General features: G+C 41.6%; 1 protein-coding gene across 8 annotated transcripts; it reads left to right on the forward strand.

Moving 5' to 3' along the window:
• The first annotated feature begins 1,164 nt into the window (after positions 1–1,164).
• LOC137278110 (trehalase-like) lies at positions 1,165–23,091 on the forward strand. Of its 8 annotated transcripts, none has more exons than XM_067810264.1 (14): positions 1,165–1,210; positions 6,773–6,880; positions 9,202–9,302; positions 9,917–10,055; positions 10,511–10,598; positions 11,053–11,153; positions 12,239–12,331; positions 13,324–13,563; positions 14,743–14,792; positions 15,596–15,793; positions 16,374–16,606; positions 19,918–20,142; positions 21,242–21,295; positions 22,320–23,091. In XM_067810264.1, exons 2-14 carry the CDS (start codon positions 6,774–6,776, stop codon positions 22,485–22,487), a joined length of 1,797 nt encoding a protein of 598 aa, XP_067666365.1. In that variant the 5' UTR covers positions 1,165–1,210; position 6,773; the 3' UTR covers positions 22,488–23,091. The 8 variants fall into 8 exon arrangements, with proteins under 8 accessions (XP_067666365.1, XP_067666393.1, XP_067666382.1 ...); XM_067810292.1 differs by lacking the exon at positions 1,165–1,210 and adding an exon at positions 2,326–2,456; XM_067810281.1 differs by lacking the exon at positions 1,165–1,210 and adding an exon at positions 2,490–2,577.
• The last annotated feature ends 500 nt before the right edge of the window (positions 23,092–23,591 follow it).

Raw genomic sequence — 23,591 nt, forward strand, 5'->3', positions numbered from 1 at the left:
TTTGAAAATCGAAAATATTTCAGATTTCTTTCAGGTATAAAATTGCTGTTTGCAAGAAAACGGAAGTTGTTCGTCAGCATCAAAGTTACGATTGAGAGGAGAGAAATGATTATTGTGTTTAATTCTCAAACACAGAAAAAGGTGTGGGTGCTTTGTCATCAAACTTACTCAAGATGTGATGTGTACTGTCGACTTAACTTTATATCTGTGTTTGAGAATTAAACCATGAAAGTCTGTGTAATGTTTTTGTTGTTTTTTCTAAATGTTGTAACCGCAAAATTGAAAAATGGAGTGCAGGATTTGCTTAAATTTGCCGAGGAATTCTGAAAACTTTGCCGCGGAATGTATAAGGCATTGCCTAACCACAGGTATCTACAGAACAGGTATATACCATCTGTAAGAAGTGCTGTATACATCGGTCAAGCGAAGATTTGTTTGCGAGCATGGTTCCAGAGCACAAGAAACAAACAGGGATATGGTCGCTAGCTTGGTTCAGGAGTATAAACTCCGCATATTCTTCCGACAAACATGGGGTGATCTCTCCTTTGGTTTAAGAGTATAAACACTTTACACTACAGACACTCTTAGCTGTATATTTGCTCTCGAATTTAAAACTGTGTACTGTCATCTAGGGCGATAACGAGAGAACTATTTGGTTTCAACTCTTAACACAGACCGTGTATAAATAGTGCGTTATCGTCAGGCAGAGCATCGCACAATGATTAAAGCATAGTTAACACGTCATGTATTGGTAACTGCAATGCTCGTTATAATGGGGAGCGTTGGAGCAGCTTAGAGGTCAATACGCAAGTTCACTCGCCACGCGGAAGGCCCGGGTTCAATTCCTCACATGGGTACAATGTGTGAAGTTTATATTTTCTGTCTCTTGCTTTGACATTGCTGGAATTTTGCTACAAACGGCGTAAAACTAAGCTCACTCACTCACTCATTCTATAACGCTCGGATGCTCTTTCACTCATACTGAGTATTGTACAGAAATGTTTGACATTTAGACTGGACAGGAAATAACATGCAGAGTTCATATTACGTACAGACGCAGTATGTACACTGGGTACGCATTCGTAATTACAGCAGGTTAAAATAAGGCTGACTGTGTCATCACATGGGTTTTGTAACTGCTCATAAATCTGTGATCATGATAGTTAGCGCATTATTCTGCTCTGTGCGATGAGATTGAGTCATTACAAAGGTGGGTGTATCGCTTTTTAACACACACGAGAGGCTGAGTCGAACTTGTTTACCTTCCTACATCAATTCATAACCAATTCTACGTTTCAGACTAAATAACCTTAAGTTGCACCTAACAACACAGCGAGGGGAGATTAAGTCATTTCATAGGTGAGTGTAGCGTTTGTTCACTCCTGGCAGCACAACGGAGGCAAATAGAATCATTACACAGGTGAGTGTAGCCCTTGTTAACCCCCAGCAACACAACGAGGGCAGATAGAATCATTACCCAGGTGAGTGTAGCCTTTGTTCACACACAGCAACACAACGAGGGCAGATAGAATCATTACCCAGGTGAGTGTAGCCTTTGTTCACACCCAGCAACACAACGAGGGCAGATAGAATCATTACCCAGGTGAGTGTAGCGTTTGTTCACACCCAGCAACACAACGAGGGCAGATAGAATCATCACACAGGTGAGTGTAGCCTTTGTTCACCCCCAGCAACACAACGAGGGCAGATAGAATCATTACCCAGGTGAGTGTAGCCTTTGTTCACACCCAGCAACAAAACGAGGGCAGATAGAATCATCACACAGGTGAGTGTAGCGTTTGTTGACACCCAGCAACACAACGAGGGCAGACAGAATCATTACATAGGCGAGTGTAGCGTTGTTCACATCCAGGAACATAGTGAGGGCAGATAGAATCATTACACAGGTGAGTGTAGCCCTTGTTCACCCCCAGCAACACAACGAGGGCAGATAGAATCATTACCCAGGTGAGTGTAGCCTTTGTTCACCCCCAGCAACACAACGAGGGCAGATAGAATCATCACACAGGTGAGTGTAGCCTTTGTTCACACACAGCAACACAACGAGGGCAGATAGAATCATCACACAGGTGAGTGTAGCCTATGTTCACCCCCAGCAACACAACGAGGGCAGATAGAATCATTACACAGGTGAGTGTAGTCCTTGTTGACACTCAGCAACACAACGAGGGCAGATAGAATCATCACACAGGTGAGTGTAGCCTTTGTTCACCCCCAGCAACACAACGAGGGCAGATAGAATCGTTACCCAGGTGAGTGTATCGTTTGTTCACACCCAGCAACACAACGAGGGCAGATAGAATCATTACACAGGTGAGTGTAGCGTTTGTTGACACCCAGCAACACAACGAGGGCAGATAGAATCATTACATAGGCGAGTGTAGCCCTTGTTGACACTCAGCAACACAACGAGGGCAGATAGAATCATCACACAGGTGAGTGTAGCGTTTGTTCACACCCAGCAACACAACGAGGGCAGATAGAATCATTACATAGGCGAGTGTAGCGTTGTTCACATCCAGGAACATAGCGAGGGCAGATAGAATCATTACACAGGTGAGTGTAGCCCTTGTTGACACTCAGCAACACAACAAGGGCAGATAGAATCATCACACAGGTGAGTGTAGCCTTTGTTCACACCCAGCAACACAACGAGAGCAGATAGAATCATTACACAGGTGAGTGTAGCCTTTGTTCACCCCCAGCAACACAACGAGGGCAGATAGATTCATTACACGGGTGAGTGTAGCGTTTGTTGACACCCAGCAACACAACGAGGACAGATAGAATCATTACACAGGTGAGTGTAGCCTTTGTTCACACCCAGCAGCGCTGCGAAGGGAGTCAGAATCACCACACAGGTGAGTGTATCGCTTGTTCACACCCAGCACAGCGAGGGAACAGAATCATTACACAGGTGAACGCTGTGATATGCCAGGTCAACATGCATTTCATAAAACTGCTACATACATATATTGTAGCTATATGTGTATATTTATCTTGTACATATTGTGTATATTGCATTTCCAGTATTTGGATCAGTCAGTTAATTTAACGCGGTCACTGTATTATTAAAGAAGAATGATTGTGTTTCATGAGAGAAAAAAGCGCACAATAGAGTTTGTGGGTCAGTGTCACATACATTGTCGGTCAGTCTTTGACCCACATGTGGTGTCGATTTACTGTCCACACCCAGATTCTACCCCCCACCCCCCCCCCCCCCCACCCCCCAGTACCCCAGTACTGTCTATAGTCAGTAACGTGCGCTGGGCGAAGATAATTCATTTGAAAACAAAATAGACAAGATAATCAAATTACGTCTGTTACTTTGTGAAAGCTCCTTGTGGAACGAGAAAACACTACTGTGATATTGTTGCGAATATGCTGAAAGTGGTGTAAAACCTGCCCTACTTGTATTTTCATCTTTTATGAATATGTTCTCCTTTGTGAATGCACCGTCCTACCGGATAGTGGAAGGTCGTTAGTAAAGGATGTCAAACGTCGACACAGGTGCACCTTGTGCACCGCACTCAGCAATATTCCGGCTATATTGCAGCGGTCTGTAAATACTCGAGTCTGGACCCGACAATCCAGTGATCCACATCATAAGCATCGATGTAAACACTTGGGATGCGATGACATGTGTCACTACAATGTTATGCTGATGAAGACCAGTTTTTATTTAGATCTTCATAGATGTCGCTCCATACAAAGTAGGAAGTCCTAGTTTTCGTTGACATACTGTTAACGCGATAACGCTATGCATATATTGACCAGCGTTGACATAGAATTGAAGTCAACAGATGGACGATTGTAGAATATATATCGCACGACCTATGGCTTAATGCGACTTAACATTATGCGTTGGCGCACTCCTACGATATTACCAGGGTCCCCTGAACTTATCTGTGCAGGTAAAAGCAAACAGATGATGTGGTTATGTCAACATGAGTCATGGTATTTCTTTACACGTTATCCCAAATAATAACATTGCGATGGTCGTGTTTCCCCGCGCTTGAGTCAGTGTATATAGTCTTGACCGAGATTACACATTTTGCCTGGCACAAACTACACAGAGAATTTGCCTCAACACTTGGATTTATATAACGGATATTTTTGCTAACTACTTTTCGTTACTTCTTCTTATGTTGTCCGAGCTGGAGTTAAATGAAACAAAAACATTAAATTTCATGTAAAACGTTGCTTGATTCGGTCTCCTTGATTCCGGGTCTGCGATTCTCGGTGTGGATTTGCTTTTCACGGGCACACTAGAAAGCTGCGACAGTGCGTGGTTCGAATCCTGGTCCGTCACCACAATGAATGATAAAAGCCCAGTACTGTTTAATTATAATACTGAAAATATTAATTACAAGATATCATGCTGAAAGCGCACAATGTGCTCATAATTACCCCGGATAACCCATGTATCTGTTAAGCGCTAGAAGGTTAACAGTCTCACACTTACACTATTTCACCTGGTACCCATTTTCTGCTGGATGAACAGAGGCAGTTTTGATCAAACTGACTTGCCTAAGGTGAGACCACGTGCAATACACGTGCTTCGTTGTGGGACAGAACTGAAGTCCTGGAAACTCTCAGGAGTCAAGCTGCCACACACGGTCACCCACCCAAAGACTCTCCCCGCCCAACTTTGCTTACCCTCAATCGCTTGTGACATGAGCTCTATGCACAGGGCCATGCGCCGTCATATGAATGCACTAACCCTGTTTCAGAAAACGTATTGAATATGTCAAGCAATATCAATATAGTAAGTCCGTATTCTGGTGCAGAAATTCTGCAAATTAATACAAGATGAAGTTCCTAATGTATCCACGTAGACGATACTATCACTCCGTAGAACCCTTGAAGATCCAGGTTAGAACTGATCTTCAGTAATACATGCTTGTCACAGGAGGCGATTGACGGGATCGGGTGGTCAGACTCGCTGAACTGACACGTAACATCATATCACAATTACGTCATTTGATGCCTATGTTGTTGATCACTGGAATGTTTTTTTCCAAATTACAGACCGCCGCCATATAGCTGGAATACTGCTGAGTGCGGCGTAAAACTAAACTCTTTTTTGCATTTTGCATTTCTGAAAGGATTGAAAAGTTGTTTAACTGAAGATGACCAAATTTGCATATCATCAATATCAAAGTTTATTGAACTGATTTATTGAACCGATAGTTTATGCATAAGACTCCGTTAATAAGGATGAGATCTATGGTCAAACAGGTATTAGGCTAACTGCCCCCCGGACAACTGCCCCCCGGACAACTGCCCCCCGGACAGCTGCCCCCGGGATTAATTGCCCCCGGACAACTGCAACACCCCTTCTCCCACCCACCCATCATAACAAAACACACACATAAACTAAATGTTAAATGTTATGATGTTATTTTTATTTATAGCACTATACAATACCACAACACATCATCTTTAGATTCAATACGAGTATCAATTCATTTAAAAGGACAGATTGTGGAATATGGCTCTTAAAAATTCCAAAATATGCATGAAGTCATATACCTCAACATCAAGACAACAAGCTGGGAGGAGGAAGCTTCATCTATGGCTGTTACGCTCTGTGTGAGAATCTGTTGGGGTGTTTCTTAAGTGTCAGTTGTCTTACGTTTAATGTCATTTCTCACTTTAGTCACTACTGCTTCTCTCAAGTCTGGTATATGTGTGTGATCATGCAGACGACCAACTACTTCCCCGTCTTTAACTTTAACCTTAGCCTTACGTGTATAGGGCTATCAATTACATGTATTAGTTGGTGTGTTGTTATTATGGGGGGCACTTGACCCAGGGGGCAATTAGCCTAGGGGGCAGTTGTCCAGGGGGCACAATGGACGGGGGGCAGACAGCCGGGGGGCATTTGGCGGGGTTACTTGTCCGGGGGGGCAGTTAGCCTAGACCCGTCAAACACATTCACCAACTGAATTTAAACGTAGTATGAACCAAATTAGACCCAATATGTATAACAGTGTACAATATATGTAACATTGTACAATAGTATAACACTCTACCATATGTATTACACTGCATATTATGTATAACATTGTACCTTATGTACAGTACAGTAGTATAACACTGTAAAATATGTATAACACTGTACAATATGTATATCACTACAAAATATGTATAACACTGTAAAATAGGTGTAACACTGTACAATACGTATAACACTGTACCTTATGTAGAACAGTACATTAGTATAACACTGTACAATATATAACACAATGTACAGTATGTATAACATTCGTACTCATGCTCAAGTTTCATGCTCTTCCTGTCAGTGACTTTAAATTCAGCGACAAATAACAAAATATAACACATAGTGAGCAGAGTGTAACTATAGGTGTTAGATGTGTTAGGGGTCTGACTTTTTTTATACGTCAGTATGAATGGTATGTTGACATAGTGCGCTGACAATCAATACCTCTGTACAAGGTAGCCCGGAATATTATACCGTCAGTCCCAACGATTTCTGAATAGCATGTGAATGGCGTACTGTCAGTGCTAGTCGCACGCATTTCATTCCGGATTTTAAAGTTTGAATAGAAACGCCTATAGCTTGGGTGTACTTCTCATCTCTTTCAGACTCAAGTAGTGAAAGTGTCCCTCAAAGTGGCTCGTATGTATCGTTGTTCTGCATATCCCAGCCAGGCAGTGAATAAATAGCGATATAACATTACAGTGTAGTCAGTTTATGGGACACTGTGGATGCTACTTCTTCCAGAATGATGACGAGGATGTGGACGTTCCTGACGGTGCCCTCAGTCGTAGCAGTCTTATGCTTGATGCAGCCATCGGCCGGTGATGTCGTCGGCATTCATCCTTGTAACAGGTAATTGATTATCAAACGATGGTAACATAGAAAACAGAACTACTACTACTACTACTACTACTACTACTACTACTACTACTACTACTACTACTACTACTACTACTGCTGCTGCTGCTGCTGCTATACCTACTATTGCTACTACTACTAGTGTTGTTACTGCCACAACCACGTCAATATTGCTACTACTAGTACTTCTACCGATAGAAAATCGGCTACTACAACTGCAACAACAACTACTGCTGCTGCTACGACAATCAACACTTGCTAATACTCCAACTTTGCTGCAGGGTTTACTGAACACAAATCAGCAGCCATTGAAATGCCTGTTTAGAAACTGTTGATTCCTGTTAAGATGATACCTGTTTAGATATTGGTGATTCCTGTGTTTAGATACTGGTGATTCATGTGTTTAGATACTTGTGATTCCTGTGTTTAGATACTGGTGATTCCTGTGTAGATACTGGTGATTCCTGTGTAGATACTGGTGATTCATGTGTAGATACTTGTGATTCCTGTGTTTAGATACTTGTGATTCCTGTGTTTAGATACTGGTGATTCCTGTGTTTAGATACTTGTGATTCCTGTGTTTAGATACTTGTGATTCCTGTTTAGATACTGGTGATTCCTGTGTTTAGATACTGGTGATTCCTGTGTTTAAATACTTGTGATTCCTGTGTTTAGATACTGGTGATTCCTGTGTTTAGATACTGGTGATTCCTGTGTAGATACTGGTGATTCATGTGTAGATACTTGTGATTCCTGTGTTTAGATACTTGTGATTCCTGTGTTTAGATACTTGTGATTCCTGTGTTTAGATACTTGTGAGTCCTGTTTAGATACTTGTGATTCCTGTGTTTAGATACTGGTGATTCCTGTGTAGATACTAGTGATTCCTGTGTAGATACTGGTGATTCCTGTTTAGATACTTGTGATTCCTGTGTTTAGATACTTGTGATTCCTGTGTTTAGATACTGGTGATTCCTGTGTAGATACTGGTGATTCCTGTGTTTAGATACTTGTGATTCCTGTATTTAGATACTGGTGATTCCTGTGTAGATACTAGTGATTCCTGTGTAGATACTGGTGATTCCTGTTTAGATACTGGTGATTCCTGTGTTTAGATACTGGTGATTCCTGTGTTTAGATACTGGTGATTCCTGTGTAGATACTAGTGATTCCTGTGTAGATACTGGTGATTCCTGTTTAGATACTGGTGATTCCTGTGTTTAGATACTGGTGATTCCTGTGTTTAGATACTGGTGATTCCTGTGTTTAGATACTGGTGATTCCTGTGTTTAGATACTGGTGATTCCTGTGTAGATACTTGTGATTCCTGTGTTTAGATACTTGTGATTCCTGTGTTTAGATACTTGTGATTCCTGTGTTTAGATACTTGTGAGTCCTGTGTAGATACTTGTGATTCCTGTGTTTAGATACTGGTGATTCCTGTGTAGATACTAGTGATTCCTGTGTAGATACTGGTGATTCCTGTGTAGATACTTGTGATTCCTGTGTTTAGATACTTGTGATTCCTGTGTTTAGATACTTGTGAGTCCTGTGTTTAGATACTTGTGATTCCTGTGTTTAGATACTTGTGATTCCTGCGTATAGATACTGGTGATTCCTGCGTATAGATACTGGTGATTCCTGTGTTTAGATACTTGTGATTCCTGTAAAGATATTTGTGAGTCCTGTGTTTAGATACTTGTGATTCCTGTGTTTAGATACTGGTGATTCCTGTGTTTAGATACTTGTGATTCCTGTAAAGATATTTGTGAGTCCTGTGTTTAGATACTTGTGATTCCTGTGTTTAGATACTGGTGATTCCTGTGTTTAGATACTTGTGATTCCTGTAAAGATATTTGTGAGTCCTGTGTTTAGATACTTGTGATTCCTGTGTTTAGATACTTGTGATTCCTGTGTAGATACTGGTGATTTCTGTGTAGATGCTGGTGATTCCTGTTTAGATACTGGTGCTTCCTGTGTTTAGATACTTGTGATTCCTGTGTTTAGATACTGGTGATTCCTGTGTTTAGATACTTGTGATTCCTGTAAAGATACTGGTGAGTCCTGCGTATAGATATTGGTGCTTCCTGTGTTTAGATACTTGTGATTCCTGTGTTTAGATACTGGTGATCCCTGTGTTTAGATACTTGTGATTCCTGTATTTAGATACTGGTGATCCCTGTGTTTAGATACTTGTGATTCCTGTATTTAGATACTAGTGATTCCTGCGTATAGATACTGGTGATTCCTGTGTTTAGATACTTGTGATTCCTGTGTTTAGATACTGGTAAGTCCTGCAACTGTTTTTCTTGCAGTCAAATCTACTGCCAGGGCCCACTATTGGACAAGATACAGATGGCACGGATCTACAGAGACTCCAAAACATTCGTGGACATGAACCTGAAAGAAGATCCAGGTATTATGGGTGACGGGATACAATTTAAATGAGAGCATGAGTCTTTGGATTGAGTTGTATTTGGGGCACAGAATGATACGTTAATTCTAATCACTGATATGTAGTAATAATGTATATCTCCGAACCAGTTCAGTATATCTTTTATCTCTCAACCAGTTCAGTAAATCTACTGCCTACCACCTAGTTCAATTTATCTATTACCTCCCAGTTCAGTTGATCTATTACCTCTCAACCAGTTCAGTACATCTATTGTATCCCATGTATACAGCTAGTTCGATACATCTATTATCTCCTAACCAGTTCTGTGTATCTCTTATCTCCAATCTAGGTTAGTATATAGCTAAAATCTCCAAACTTATTTTGGGGGTGGGTGTAGCCTAGTGGTTAAAGCGTTTGTCACGCCGTATCCTCTCACGGGTACAATGTGTGAAGCTCATTTCTGCCGCCTTAGTATTGTTTACAAATTGTTAAATCTGAACTCACACACCCCGAACTTATTGACTTTAATTATTATCTACCAAACGATTCATTGTAACGGTTACCTTTCTGCCTGTTCAGTATGACTACTGTCTCTTGCCGATTTGCAACACTGACCAACATCATTGTTCTTGCAGTTACAGTCTTGCAAGCCTTCGATTCTACGCTGGCAAACGTCCCGTCCAACAAGTCCCAGATCCAGGCGTTTGTAGATCAGTACTTCGAGGGGCCAGGGACAGAATTCGAGGAGTGGACACCCGGGGACTATGTCGAGAAGTACGTGGATATGTTACTGTGTTGAACATGTTGGCGAGCATGGTTTTGTATACATCTGACTATATAGGAGCATGCACCGTGAGGGCTGGTCGATTGAATCAAGGTGGTACTGATTTCTGGTAACAGTGTCTGCTGTATTGGGATTCATACCAAGCAATTCCCAACAACAACACTGCTCTGTAAGCAACAGGCCCGGTTTGGGCGGGGTGAGTTTACTCAAGATAACTGTGGCACTACTTTGCGCCTTTCATAATTATGCCTAGCAGCGACTAGCAGATTGTGAGTGGGGTAGCCTAATGTTGAAAGCATTCACTTGCAGCGCCACAGACCCAGGTTTCCCCGCATGAGTGCAATGTCTTGTCTGGAAAACCATCCTCACCCTCTCACAGATTACAATACATATGCCATCAATACAACATGATACACTCACCTGTATTTCTATTTCCACTCTCTAGCCCTGCCTTCCTGGCGAAAGTTAAAGACAACAACTTGAAGCAGTTCGGCAAGTCCCTGTGTGAGATATGGGAACAGCTGGGCAGGAAGGTAATACCTCACACTCAACAATGCCATCCTGTGATTGGTCACTCATCTAACTTACTTAGATTATTCACGCTTATTCAAAGTTGACCCAGTGTTTTCATGTTCGTTTTCAATTTGTCAAGTCTTTCATGAATACGCCAACAGACTCATCACAGACTGAACAAAGGGGAAGGTTCTAAGGATATGCATCTTCTTTATTGTAATGTAACGTTCGGGTATTGATACCCATAGAACTTTCCTTAGTCTGTGAAGAGTTTGATGGCGTATTCATCACACCAACTTGAAAATGCCATTTAGAGAAGAATTCACAAGTTGTTCAACCAAATCTAATAGGTACGCTGAAACGAACCCCCAAAGTTGAGACGTTAATGCTTTTGTTCACCACAATACAGAACCCTCCCCGTTCTGTTACCGAACAATCAGGGGTTCTGAACATATCCACGCTGTGCCGTTGCAGATCAAGAACGACGTCAGGGACAACCAGGAACGTTACTCTCTGCTGTATGTGGAGAACCCTTTCATCGTCCCCGGTGGCCGCTTCAGGGAGACGTACTACTGGTAGGATGTATGCGTGTGTGTGTGAGTGTGTGCGTGCGCACGTGCGCGTGCGCGTACGTGTGAGTGCACGAGCGCGCGTCTGTTTGTATAGGCGTGCTTGAGGGTGTTTGTGTGTGATCGTCTGTGACAAGGATGTGTGTGTCTGTGTGTGTACATCTGTGAACTGTAAGTGAACGTGTACATATAGTGTGTGAATGTATGAAATGTCAGTGTATGCATGCATGTGTGTATGTGAGTGTGTATGTGTATTTGTATGAATGTGCGTGTGCTAGTAGGTTTGATGATATATTTCGAAGGAGTGTGTATGACCATGTGTACGTATGAGCTTGTGTATGTATCTATGTATGTATGTATGTATGTATGTATGTATGTATGTATGTATGTATGTATGTATGTATGTATGTATGTATGTATGTATGTATGTATGTATGTATGTATGTATGTATGTATGTATGTCATATTGTGTAAATGTGTGTGTGTTATTTTATTTGTTTAATTATTATCACCATTATTTTATTTTATCTATTTTATTGGGTGATGGGGGTACTGGAATTGAGTCCATGTGAAAGAAATGTGTGTTTCATTTATCACGTCAGTGTCATTTTTAGTCATGAATCGTTCTTTCGTTATAAACCTGCTTAACATATAAGCATGTTTCAAATAACGTGTTCTTTTTACCCTTGGCAAACACAGAAAACAATCCTGTGTCTGGTGCCTTGAGTTCTTTGTTATATATAACATCCAGATCATCGGATCAACTTTGTAACTTAGATGTCATTAAAATGCAAACCCATAAACACACCAGAGGATACAAAACACCAGTTTCTGTTTTTGTTGAAAGCCTTGAATATCTAGTACTGTGGTGGGTCGTGTTGTAGGGTACTGTGACCTGGTGATGTCGTGTTAAAGACGACGTGGCACGCTGCTCATCATATTAATCACTGGTATGTCTGAACCAGATACGATTAATCACACCCCGCCGTCACATGACTTGAATATGTCTGAGCTGGTGATAGCAACAGAAGTTAACTGTAGCTTTGAATATGAACAAATTTACATATAATTTACGTGCGTACTGTCACCAGGGACTCGTTGTGGGTGGTGCACGGACTTCTCCGCTGTGAGATGACTCAGACAGTCAGGGGCATGCTGGAGAACTTCTTCTTCATCATTGAAAGGTAGGGATTGCCACGGCAGCTTTGTTGTATACTTCCCATTGAGTTGAGAATAAATATCTACAGCACACTGACCCAGTGACCGTAGCAATAATGGTACTGTTAGCGCATCACCACGATTATCGTGGTCATCATGTTCATCATCACCAGCAACCATCACCCCTATCATCATCATCATCATCGTCAAGTGTATGGGGGTAAATCTTATTAACAGATGGGCAGTTCTGGATTCGATCCTGAAACCTTTTTTGATATGTATAGGAGAAAACACGCTTCCGAGGTTTTGGTAGACAATGTTTTTCTCTGGCATATACACCGACAATGATGGGTAATTACAATGTAAGTGATCGTTTAATAAAGCGTCATAACAATAACTGAAGCACCCCCTATTTCCTTCGTCGCCTAGGTGGACTTGTGGTACAACGTCTGCCTTCTAATCTGAGAATTGCAGTCTCAACCTTCCTAGGGGAAACTTTTGCACTCCGTGCTTAATCTTAAACGATATTTTTCAATTTATTTCAGTTACTCATATGTCAGTTAGGAAGAGATAATTACAAAAAGTAAAACCTGGGAAGAGGTCTTGCTAACGAAAAGTAAAACCTGGGAAGAGGTATTACTAACGAAAAGTAAAACTTGCGAGGAGGTCTTACTTGCAAAACAAAAACCTCAAATGCGATTATTCTGGGAATACAAGAGATGACCTAATACATAGTGAGACGTACACTTCAGGTTCATATTGACAGTCCTGAGTCTATCCAAACATGAATAAATACCCGTTTCACCAGTCAGTGACATGCCTAGTCTTCCCATATCAATTTAAAGCAAGACATGATGAAACTAGTCCACAAATAAGAAAAAATGTTTAGGACCAACCATAGTTAGACCGTCTAGCATAAGCGGCCACTTAACATGTGAGTGTTTTGGCATGAACCTTCCGTCCACATGCTAAACTCACGTGACGAGGAGAGTTGAACATTTACCTTTGCATTCTTCAGACACAGCTTTATTCCCAACGGTTTCCGGGTGTACTACCAGAAGCGGTCCCAGCCGCCCTTGCTGGCGTGGATGGTAGAGAGCTACTATGATGTGAGCAGGGATATGGACGCCCTGGTTCGATCACTGGCTCCCTTGGAGAGGGAGTACCAGTTCTGGATGACCAACAGGAGTGTGGAGGTGCAAGTGAACGGCAAGACTCACACGCTGAACCAATATAACACCGTCACCAACACTCCCAGGTATAGTGAGTGCGTGAGTGCGTGAGTGCGTGAGTGTGATTTTATCCCACTTTTAGTATAATTCCAGCAATTTCACGGCGGGGGACACAGACATGATCGTACACATGTGCATGTGGGCAATCGAACCGGCTTTACAAGCGAACGCTTTACCCACAAACCCACATCGACTATTCAGTATCGAGTCCCAAACTACGTCCAATATTCAGATGTACCTCTGCATCGATGATACGCTAACCTTCAAGTGTTTACATTAGCCTACGTAGAGTTGAACAAATATATGTTAACCCTCTGTTTCTTCCATTAGTCCGCGGGGCGGTAGGGTAGCCTAGTGGTTAAAGCGTTCACTCGTCACGCCGAAGACCCGGGTTCGATTCCACACATGGGTACAATGTGTGAGGCCCATTTTCTGGTGTCCCCCGCCGTGATATCGCTGGAATATTACTAAAAGCGGCGTTAAAACCAAACTCACTCACTCACTTCATTAGTCCTCGAATGTTGAATAAGTGTGCACGAAGCTCGTGTTGTTTTAAACGTGAGTGGTTCTAAACCTTGTTGCAAAGACTCCATCCAGTCTTTATAAAGCATGAATTTCTTGCATCACACAAATGTCGAGTTGCTGTAAATTTGAATGTGTCGTTAGCATGTTCCGTTACTTGTGATAGAGCGTCATAAAACATTTACTATCCTAAAGGCAGTTTCCCAGAAGTGCCTAGGTAGACGAATTTCAAATATTCATAACGTTGTTGATGAGCGGTACAGCATACCAGGCCGAGATTTTAAGATGTTTATACTAGGAAGAAACAAGTCATAGCAGACAAGTACTTATCTGACTTGTGATATACTTTCCCGTGTTTAATAATCTAAAAATTTACATGTACTTATCTTTACATGCCATGTATTTGTGACTTGGGTTTCTGTGAGAGACATGATGCGCTCACTTATTTCCTGATGTAGTGAGTGAGTTTAGTTTCACACCGGGAGACAACAGAAATGGGCTTACCATATTGTGCCCATGTGGGAATCGAACCTGGGTCTTCGGCATGACGAGCGAACACTTTAACCACCAGGCTACACCACGACGTTGTCAGAATCGTAAAATGGATTCTGCTTAAAGTATTCGTTCATTGGTTTGTCGTTCAAATAGTCCAATGTTTCACTTACATTTCCTCCTTTGTTCAGACCAGAGTCCTACGCAGAGGACGTGGAAACAGCAGGGGAGACAACTGAAGGTATGGAAGAGAGACAACTGAATAATAGAACATTCTTTGTTGAGTGCTGATAACGTAAGCAGTTTGGTTGTTAGTTACCTTCTGGCGTATACAACTCCCTTGTTGTACATGGAGTGACAAATAATGGTTTTTCACTCACCGAGACCGCCAAAAGAAAGCAGTTGTTGATAGCCATCACGGCACATAAGTTGTAATGATGGCAAATATTGAAATGAAACGGATGAAATATATATTTGAAATGTGCCCCGGTGGATTTTCCAAATTAAACAAAAGACATTCACCTTTATTTACTTACAGGAAATGACTTAAAGTTCAGCAACTGAAATGACTCGAAAACTATTTTTGCACCCGTCAAACTGTTTATCGGTAGCCAGTAGGCTAAACAACACACGACATTGTGGATGGTATTTGTGGGTTAGTTTATTGATCCTGGACAAGGAAGCTGAACCACTGGCAGCAATTTAGGAAATCAAGCCGTCAAGTTTACAGGTTTACATTATGTTTAAGGATTTATTAAACAAGAAGTTGAAGTGACATAATTGTTCTGATGTTTTACATTTCATTTGATCAGTAAAAGGTATGGACACACGGATTCTCACAAAGGCACACCCAAATTATCTGTCTGATGCCCTAAGACATCCATGAAAAGATGCATTTCTATTCCTGTAATCCGTGGGTGTAGACAGGTGCTTGTAATCACCTGATTATCTGATCCGAGCTCGAAGTTATACAGACAACCATGCTATAGTTAGAATATTGTTGAATTATGAACCAACACTCAGCACCCCGGTTCTGTGTTTCAGAGCAAGCATCCCGTATATACTCGAACATAGCATCAGCTGCTGAGAGTGGCTGGGATTTTAGTAGCCGCTGGTTCTCGCGTGAAGACGAGAGTAACATGAGACTTAACACTACTGTTATCACAGACATTATTCCTGTAGATCTCAATAGCATCCTCTGTCGGAATGAGAAACTGCTGGCGCGCTTCTATAACATTACAGGTAACTTGCTGTCAGTATACCAGATACTCCTGCCTGCCTGTATATTGCATGCTTACTGGGGCGATTGGAATGTACGAAAACCTAATGCTACCACTTTTGAAACATACATGTTTTTCTCTCTCGCTACTTTCAGTATTTTGATGATTAAAATTTTGATATTTTCTCATTACTTCAAATTTCTTTAAAACATTAAATTTGAGTATTTTCTCGTTGCTTGGAATATATTCTACCTACTTTAAGGTAACTTCGCGTTTTTGAAAGAGCTTATTTTTAGCATTTTGAGTGAAATTATTCAAAGCAACGACAAACTAACTGACGAAACGAGAAAATAATCGAAACACCAAGAAAAAGTATTTTAGGCTTTCGCAGAGATGAAATCTTCGAAAGAATTTTTTTTGCAAACGCTTCTTTCTCAAAAGTGACCAGAAGATAAATCAAATATTGATTCTGCTATTGACAGATGTTGTGTATCAAGGATGCTTTGAGAAACTGTCTAGAGTCATCCTGAGCAAGATTCAGAAATGTTTTGTTACTTAGTCTAGTAACCGATTCTAGTCTAATCAACTCTTTACCTGTCCAGGTGACGAAGTGAAATCACGGTACTATTCTGAAAGATATGAACAGCGGAAGGATGCCATTAAAGAAGTGATGTGGAATCAGGAAAAGGGCGTGTGGCAGGATTACTACATTCCTGACCAATCTCTGAGGGACTACTTTTTCCCGTCCAATGTATTTCCCATGTATGCTGATTGCTATGGCACCACCGATGCAGAGCGCGAGATGATGGAGGAGAAAGTCGTGAGTTACCTGCAGGTAGAATTCCGATATCTTAACAATTCGTAGTAATGTCAAGTGAGTGAGTGAGTAAAACTTTAATGTCGCATCCGTAATGTTGCAGCTAAATGAGAACGTGATGCTTATATCTAAATGTCTACAAAGGTAAAACAGAGATCACAGTTCAGCTATACAACAAACCAATTCCACATTAAAATATTATTTTGACTAGCAAATATTAAAACTAGGCTGTAGTCCACTAGTGACCAAAGTTGGGAGCACCTTCCTTGGGAACAATGGGACTTATGCTTCCTACAGGATTCCCAGGAGGATTTACGTCATCTCTGTGGCCCCACTGTGACTGTATGCAAGTCATGCCAGTATTAATTAAAAGATCCAAACTAAACACAAAGAACGTAATCAGACACCCACTGTATTTTGCAATGATAGGTTTTCAACAGTTACATAAAACATGAGTTTTTCGGACCCAAATGATCCCTTGATACATAAAAACGACACAATGATGGCAATCCAAGTTGATCGTGTGCCTATAATTGGTCATTTAAAAGAAAGAAAAACCCACACATACATACAAAACCATGTCTGTACAAGTAAGGCCCTGGAATGTTTAATGTAGGTGAATGGGAACATTTAAAAATGTCAAGAACAATAACTTCCATGTGACTGTATATGAAAGCCAGCACTCTCCTCCTCATACTCATGTGAGACTCCTGATCCTCTGAAGGGTCAGTCTACGACATCCTCGTGTAAAGCAGCTTCCAATTGTCCCTGGTTCTGCACAAGAGCATTCCTTAGCAGCACACGACGACCAAACATGTCCCAGATATGCTCCAAAGGGTTAGGATCGGGATTCATTCAGTTGTGACATATGCCAGAGGGTCCTAACTAGGTTTTTGTGTGTATACAACCGAGGAATTGAATTACAAGTCGATGCAAAACTGCTAAGGATTTCTTTCCATCTCGTCACGTTACAATTATTGAAAACGTCAGTGTCTTCAGTTCGTGCACCATGATGTCATCCGGGGTGAATTACTGAAAGTGTATTTTTTCTTATAGAGGCAACATGACATATAATTCCAGCATTCACAATACATATATAAGCACAATACTCCTCCTCCTCCTATTAAGTTTTTTTAAGCGCTGAGTTAGTCGAAAGTTTATGTTAATGTGGAACTTACAACTATCTCCTCGCTAAGAGAGCTTCGGAAATCTAGGTCCAGTACAATATCTGATCTTCACGGTCCACGGAACTGGGATACAATGACATGTGTGAACCACGTCAGCAAGTCTGATCACCCGATCTCGTTTCTCGCCTCTTACGACAAGCATGGGTTACTGAAGATCAGTTCTAACCTGGATCTTCACTTGGATTTACACGGGTTTGATCAGCTAACGTTTTCAGCAATGTTAGCTGTAGCTTTACTAATGTTTGGTGTTTCTGTGAATAAATGTGGCATAAATACCTTGAGTGAGTGAACTTATGTTCACTCCGCCTTTATACGAGTTTTGAGCCTTGAGCGTTTCTTATACCCAGGTGTCATAGCCTATGGTACGACATTGAACCTTAGGGTGTAGCTGATGTGATATATAAGTTTTGGTATCCCGCTCTCAGAAGTTATTAAACGGGTCACATTGACAGAAAGAGACCCCCCTCACGGCAGTGAAAATGAATAAATTTGAGTATAGAGCAGTAATTAAGTTTTTAGTTCTTGAAGGAAACTCGGCGAAGAACATTGAAGAAAGGCTTTCAGCAGTTTATGGGAAGTATTCCCCTTTATCTGCTACCATCAAACGATGGGTCAATGAATTTAAGCATGTTAGAGAGAGTCTTGAAGATGACCCCCGTCCAGGTTGCCCAACTAGTACTAGTCAGGAAACCATTCACAGAGTGCATAGACTTGTGCTGGAAAATCGTCGAATCACACTCCACGAGTTAGAGGAGACCCCAGGCATTTCACACGGATCCATCGAGACAATTCTTTCTTCATGAACATCTCGCCATGTCTAAGGTGTGCGCCAGATGGGTGCCAAGAATGCTTACATGTGAAATGAAGCAAACAAGGGTCACCATAAGCAACTCCATGCTAACCAGATACAACAAGAATCCAGAAGATTTTCACTTTAGGCTAGTAACCTGTGATGAAACCTGGATCCACCACTATGATCCTGAGAGCAAACAAGAATCCATGGAATGGAAACATGTAACTTATCCCAGGACCAGAAAGTTCAAAGCCTCCAGATCAGTGCAGAAGGTAATGGCGACAGTCTTCTGGGATAGCAAAGGCGTCATCCACATAGATTACTTACCAAAAGGAAGAACAATGAATGGGGAATATTACGCTAAATTGTTGAGGCAAGTGCGACAGTCGGTCAAGGAGAAGCGCCGGGGCAAGATCAGATGTGGTATTCTTCTGCATCAAGACTATGCTCCAGTACACACCTCTCGCGTTGCAGCCGTTGCCGTCCAGGAATGCGGGTACGAAATCTTGCCGCATCCCCCCTACTCTCTAGACCTGGCACCAAGTGATTACCATCTGTTCCCAAATCTTTAGAAACACTTGCGTGGTCGTAGATTTCAGGATGATAATGAGCTTATTGCTGTTACTTGGTTTGAGGACCAAAATGGCGCCTTCTACAGAGATATCATCAGCGACTGGCAGAAAAGATCACAAGGGGACTATGTTGAAAAGTATATGTGGTTCATAGCAATATTTTGTGTTTTTGTATGCAAGGCTCAAAACTTATTGACATCCCCTCGTATTTTTTCTTGCACTATCACGGTAGGTGAAATTAGAAATGGGCTTCACACATTATACCCATATGGGAGAATCGAACCCATGTCTTCGGTGTGACGAGTGAATGCGTTAACCACTAGGCTACCCCATCGCATCCGAAGATACTATGACGAATGGACCGTTTCGCTCATAATTCTGATACAAGTTCTCTGAGCCACATTACGTCATAGACATTAATTGTTATGACGTATAACATGACATATGATAGTATGATAATGAGAAATTTACTCTTACGTGGTTCCATACAGTATATGTCATATATTAAGGATGCTAGTAAAACGTTTGGATTGTTGTTGCCAAAGTCTCTACAATGCAATAATGATTCCTGACATACTAAGGGAAACCAATAAGGGAACAGCATTTCATGGCAGTGTCCTTTTATATATTCCCAGATTTCCTCCCACAGAGCTATTCAAAACTTGTGATGAAAACTGGAATATGTTAAATGAGCACTCACATTGTCAAGTATTTGTTTGTGTCAGCATGTGATAATTATGATAAGGAACATTCTGTTGATAATATTTATCTTTTCAGGCACAAAACGTACTGCGATACGACGGAGGAGTTCCCACCTCTCTATCAAACACAGGCCAACAGTGGGATCTGCCCAATGCGTGGCCGCCATTGCAACATGTGATCATTACATCATTAGCTGAAGGCAGACGCAACCAATCAAAAGCTTTGGCCCTGGAACTCGCCCAGCGTTGGGTTTACACAAACTGGCTTGGCTGGAAAAATACTCAACACATGTTTGAGAAGGTATGAATGTTTTTATCTATAAACAACAAGTTGTCCTTGATTTTGCGATTCAGTATGGAAAGACAAACATTCAACCTTTGGATTCTGTCCCTATACATGATATCTGTAGAGATGGACTGTTAATGACAAGTATATCCTTTATTGAACAGACATTATGTTCACATTGTGACAAGCGGATGGTTCGTGTAGTTTTTAACTAGAACGAACCCCACACACATACACAGAGAGACATACGGACACCCAAGAACCACATAGACAGCCATTTTCCCAATAATGATACTGTCGTTACCTAACCTCAACTTCGACCTCATAGCAGTATGAAATACTCCAAGATACCTCCCTTCTCGCATTACTGGGGAGGCATCACTTTCTCTGTAAAGTTCTTTGAGGATCCAAATGAAGAAGGGGAAAGTACACATTAACAACCAACCAACCAACCAACCAACCAACCAACCAACCAACCAACCAACCAACCAACCAACCAACCAACCAACCAACCAGCAACCAACAATAACCACCAACCATAACAAACCAAAAAGTAACAACAACCAACCGGCAACCAACAACAACAATCATAAAATCATTGCGAATATGCTTCACACGTTGTATCATTGTGGGGAATCAAATCCGGGTCTTCCACGTGTCGAGTACTGGGTTAGCCTACTGCCCCTGGGAGGTGAAGAATACCCCACATATGCTGTACTGAGTACATACCAGGATGCCGCGCTAGCCAAATATCCACATGCCTGTCCGTCAGAAGAAACCGTTATTGACCCTGGCATGATACCAAGCTGCTAAATACCAAGCTGCTAAATACCAAGCTGCTAAATACCAAGCTGCTAAATACCAAGCTGCTAAATACCAAGCTGCTAAATGTTTGTCTAAAGACCTAGCGATGGGAACATCGGAACAGCAGGAAAAAGTAATTGGCTAACAGTGTCTCTCTCTCTCTCTATCTCCTCTCTATCTCTCTCACTCTCTCACAACCACAAAACTACGCGATCACCCTATCAAGCGTTTGAGTTTTGCCCTTACTTTACGGACAATTTACATGTGGTAAGATATCTTAAATAATGAAAAATCTTTCCTCCCTCTACAGTACGACGTGGACAACGTCGGGAGACGCGGAGGGGGAGGTGAATACGACAGTCAGGTACGGCTTTGGTTTTATTCCTTCTGTCGCGACTGGGTATCAGGTAGGATGAGATGTAACTGGGCCTGTGAATGAATGCTCACCAGCCCGGTAACTTGATTAACGGTTGTGCGCACATGAGAACATGAGTGTTCAGTTAATGCTGTACAAAATGGCAAAGTTGTTCTTGTGATGCTGATACTGGATCAGTAACAATGCTGTGGGTTTTAGTTTCCCGTGGCTAATACCGGGGTGATCGTTGACCACTAGGACATAGAAAACATGACCCTGTTTCACAAAGTGGTTTAAGAGCCAAGAAGATTGTAACTCCCATCCTTTAACATAAGCTTACGGTAAGGAACAGGGGCCATGTGGAACAGCTTTGTGGAACAGGGGCCATGTGGAACAGCTTTGTGGAACAGGGGCCAAGCAGCTTTGTGGATTAGGGGCCATATGTATACACATACATATGCAAGTGGACAATATAACCTATATCCCTAGTTTAAATTACTTTCTGTATTTATCTATTTTTGTGCAAAAATGCAATAACTACATACATACAATACGAAACTCTTAAATGGGAATTGACACAGATTGACTGCCAGGTGTTGCATAATATAATTCTGATGATGAATTTAAATGTGTATTAGTATCTTATCATTAATAATAGTCAAATTGTTCTAGACATATTCAGTTACGGCTTCTTGGTAACTCAGAATTAATGTTATCTTGCCAAGGTCGCTTTGACAGTGACGCTTGTTTGAATTTACATTACTGAGTACCTGTGTATATTGAGTAACATACACCCCATGACTGCAGTTGTTTGTGCGTCAGCTATAAACCTCAACGAAGAAGAATATGAATTGTGAAGGACCTAAAATACAGCCCTGTCTTACACCACTGGATGTTTAAAAAACAGCATTTTCGTTCATTATTTCCCTTGCTACATGCATTCACAGAGGCATACATCATTTCTAAGGCAGTGACAGTTTGTGTTAACATTCACTCTACGTGTGTGTATTCCGCATCATCTTCTTTCTTTCAGACCGGGTTTGGTTGGACAAATGGAGTCGTGTTGGACTTACTCAGTCGCCATGGAGATACCTTGACAACAGACACTTCGACGTCTGAAGCTCCAGCAAATATGCCGTCCATGTTCATTTGTGTTTTCCTGTTTGTCCACACAATGTTTGCCGTGGTCTTGTACCGTTGAGTAATTATGGTCTATGTCCAGTGTCACTGTAACCAGAGTATTGATAATCAGTGATCTTGTAGTGATTTAAACCAGCCCCCAATTCTGAATAGATGCATACACTACCCAGGCAGCTTTTACTTCCTCCAAACATACGTGTAATTACATGAATAGCAGCGTGTCAACATCCCCAGTTTGGAATGAGTGAGTGAGTTTGGTGGAGTTTTTGAGCCCCAGTGGATCCCAATGTGTCATCTTGATGTGGAACATCAGATGTTAAAGACACTGTGTAGAAGCTCATGAAGACGACTAAGGTATGAACACCCGGAAACGTGATAAGACGTGAAAGAAGTCTTTCGAGTTTTGATAATGTGTGACGAGATGGAAAGAACAATATTCTGTCACAAGTGTAAGTCGGCATATATGACTCGAAAAATGCAAGTGGGTTTTACGTTTGTACGTTTGTGAGTACTAGTAAGAAACATTTGTGAAGCACACTGATGACCACGTTGTGAATATTTACAAGTGTAACATTACTTTTGTGACATAAGGTAGAGTTGACTGTATCTAAATACCGGCGAATAAAGCAATAAAAAGGTCAGTATTTGTTGCTGACCTGTATATCCATTGTTGTTTCATGAGTGAATGAGTGAGTGAGAGAGTGAGTTGGGTTTTGCGCCGCTTTTAACAATATTCCAGCAATATCACGACGGGAACACTGGAAATGGTCTTCATGAGGAATAGAACCGGACCTTTCGGCGTGACGAGCGAACGCTTTAACCGCTAGGCTACGCCACCGTTCCCATACTCATACTGATTACACTGTAGGTGTTTAGACGAGGAGGAACTATTGGTTCTAACACTGTAACACATACTGAATGACTGAGTGTTTTTGCAACACTATAGAAAAAAACCCCAGCAGGTTCGATGTCCATGGGCAACCATACTTACAATGACACAATCTAATATATATCATAACAGCTATACTGTCGAGACTTGAGAGGGCATCTTACCGCACACGAAGAGAAAGCTACTGAATGCGACGAAGAAAGCCACAATGCAGTAAGAAGCTTGGGAGTTTCTTGGAGTTTCCAGCCCCACAACAAAGCCCATATGAGTTTGTTC

This window comes from Haliotis asinina, chromosome 1 (assembly GCF_037392515.1).
Source record: "Haliotis asinina isolate JCU_RB_2024 chromosome 1, JCU_Hal_asi_v2, whole genome shotgun sequence".
Classification (NCBI taxonomy): domain Eukaryota; kingdom Metazoa; phylum Mollusca; class Gastropoda; order Lepetellida; family Haliotidae; genus Haliotis; species Haliotis asinina.

Excerpts from the sequence above, each read along its gene's own strand:
- LOC137278110 (XM_067810264.1), top strand. The coding sequence starts at position 6,774 with ATGATGACGAGGATGTGGACGTTCCTGACGGTGCCCTCAGTCGTAGCA. Across the intron at positions 11,154-12,238 it reads TTCAGGGAGACGTACTACTG|GGACTCGTTGTGGGTGGTGC; the intron begins GTAGGATGTATG and ends TACTGTCACCAG. Across the intron at positions 16,607-19,917 it reads AAGTCGTGAGTTACCTGCAG|GCACAAAACGTACTGCGATA; the intron begins GTAGAATTCCGA and ends TTATCTTTTCAG.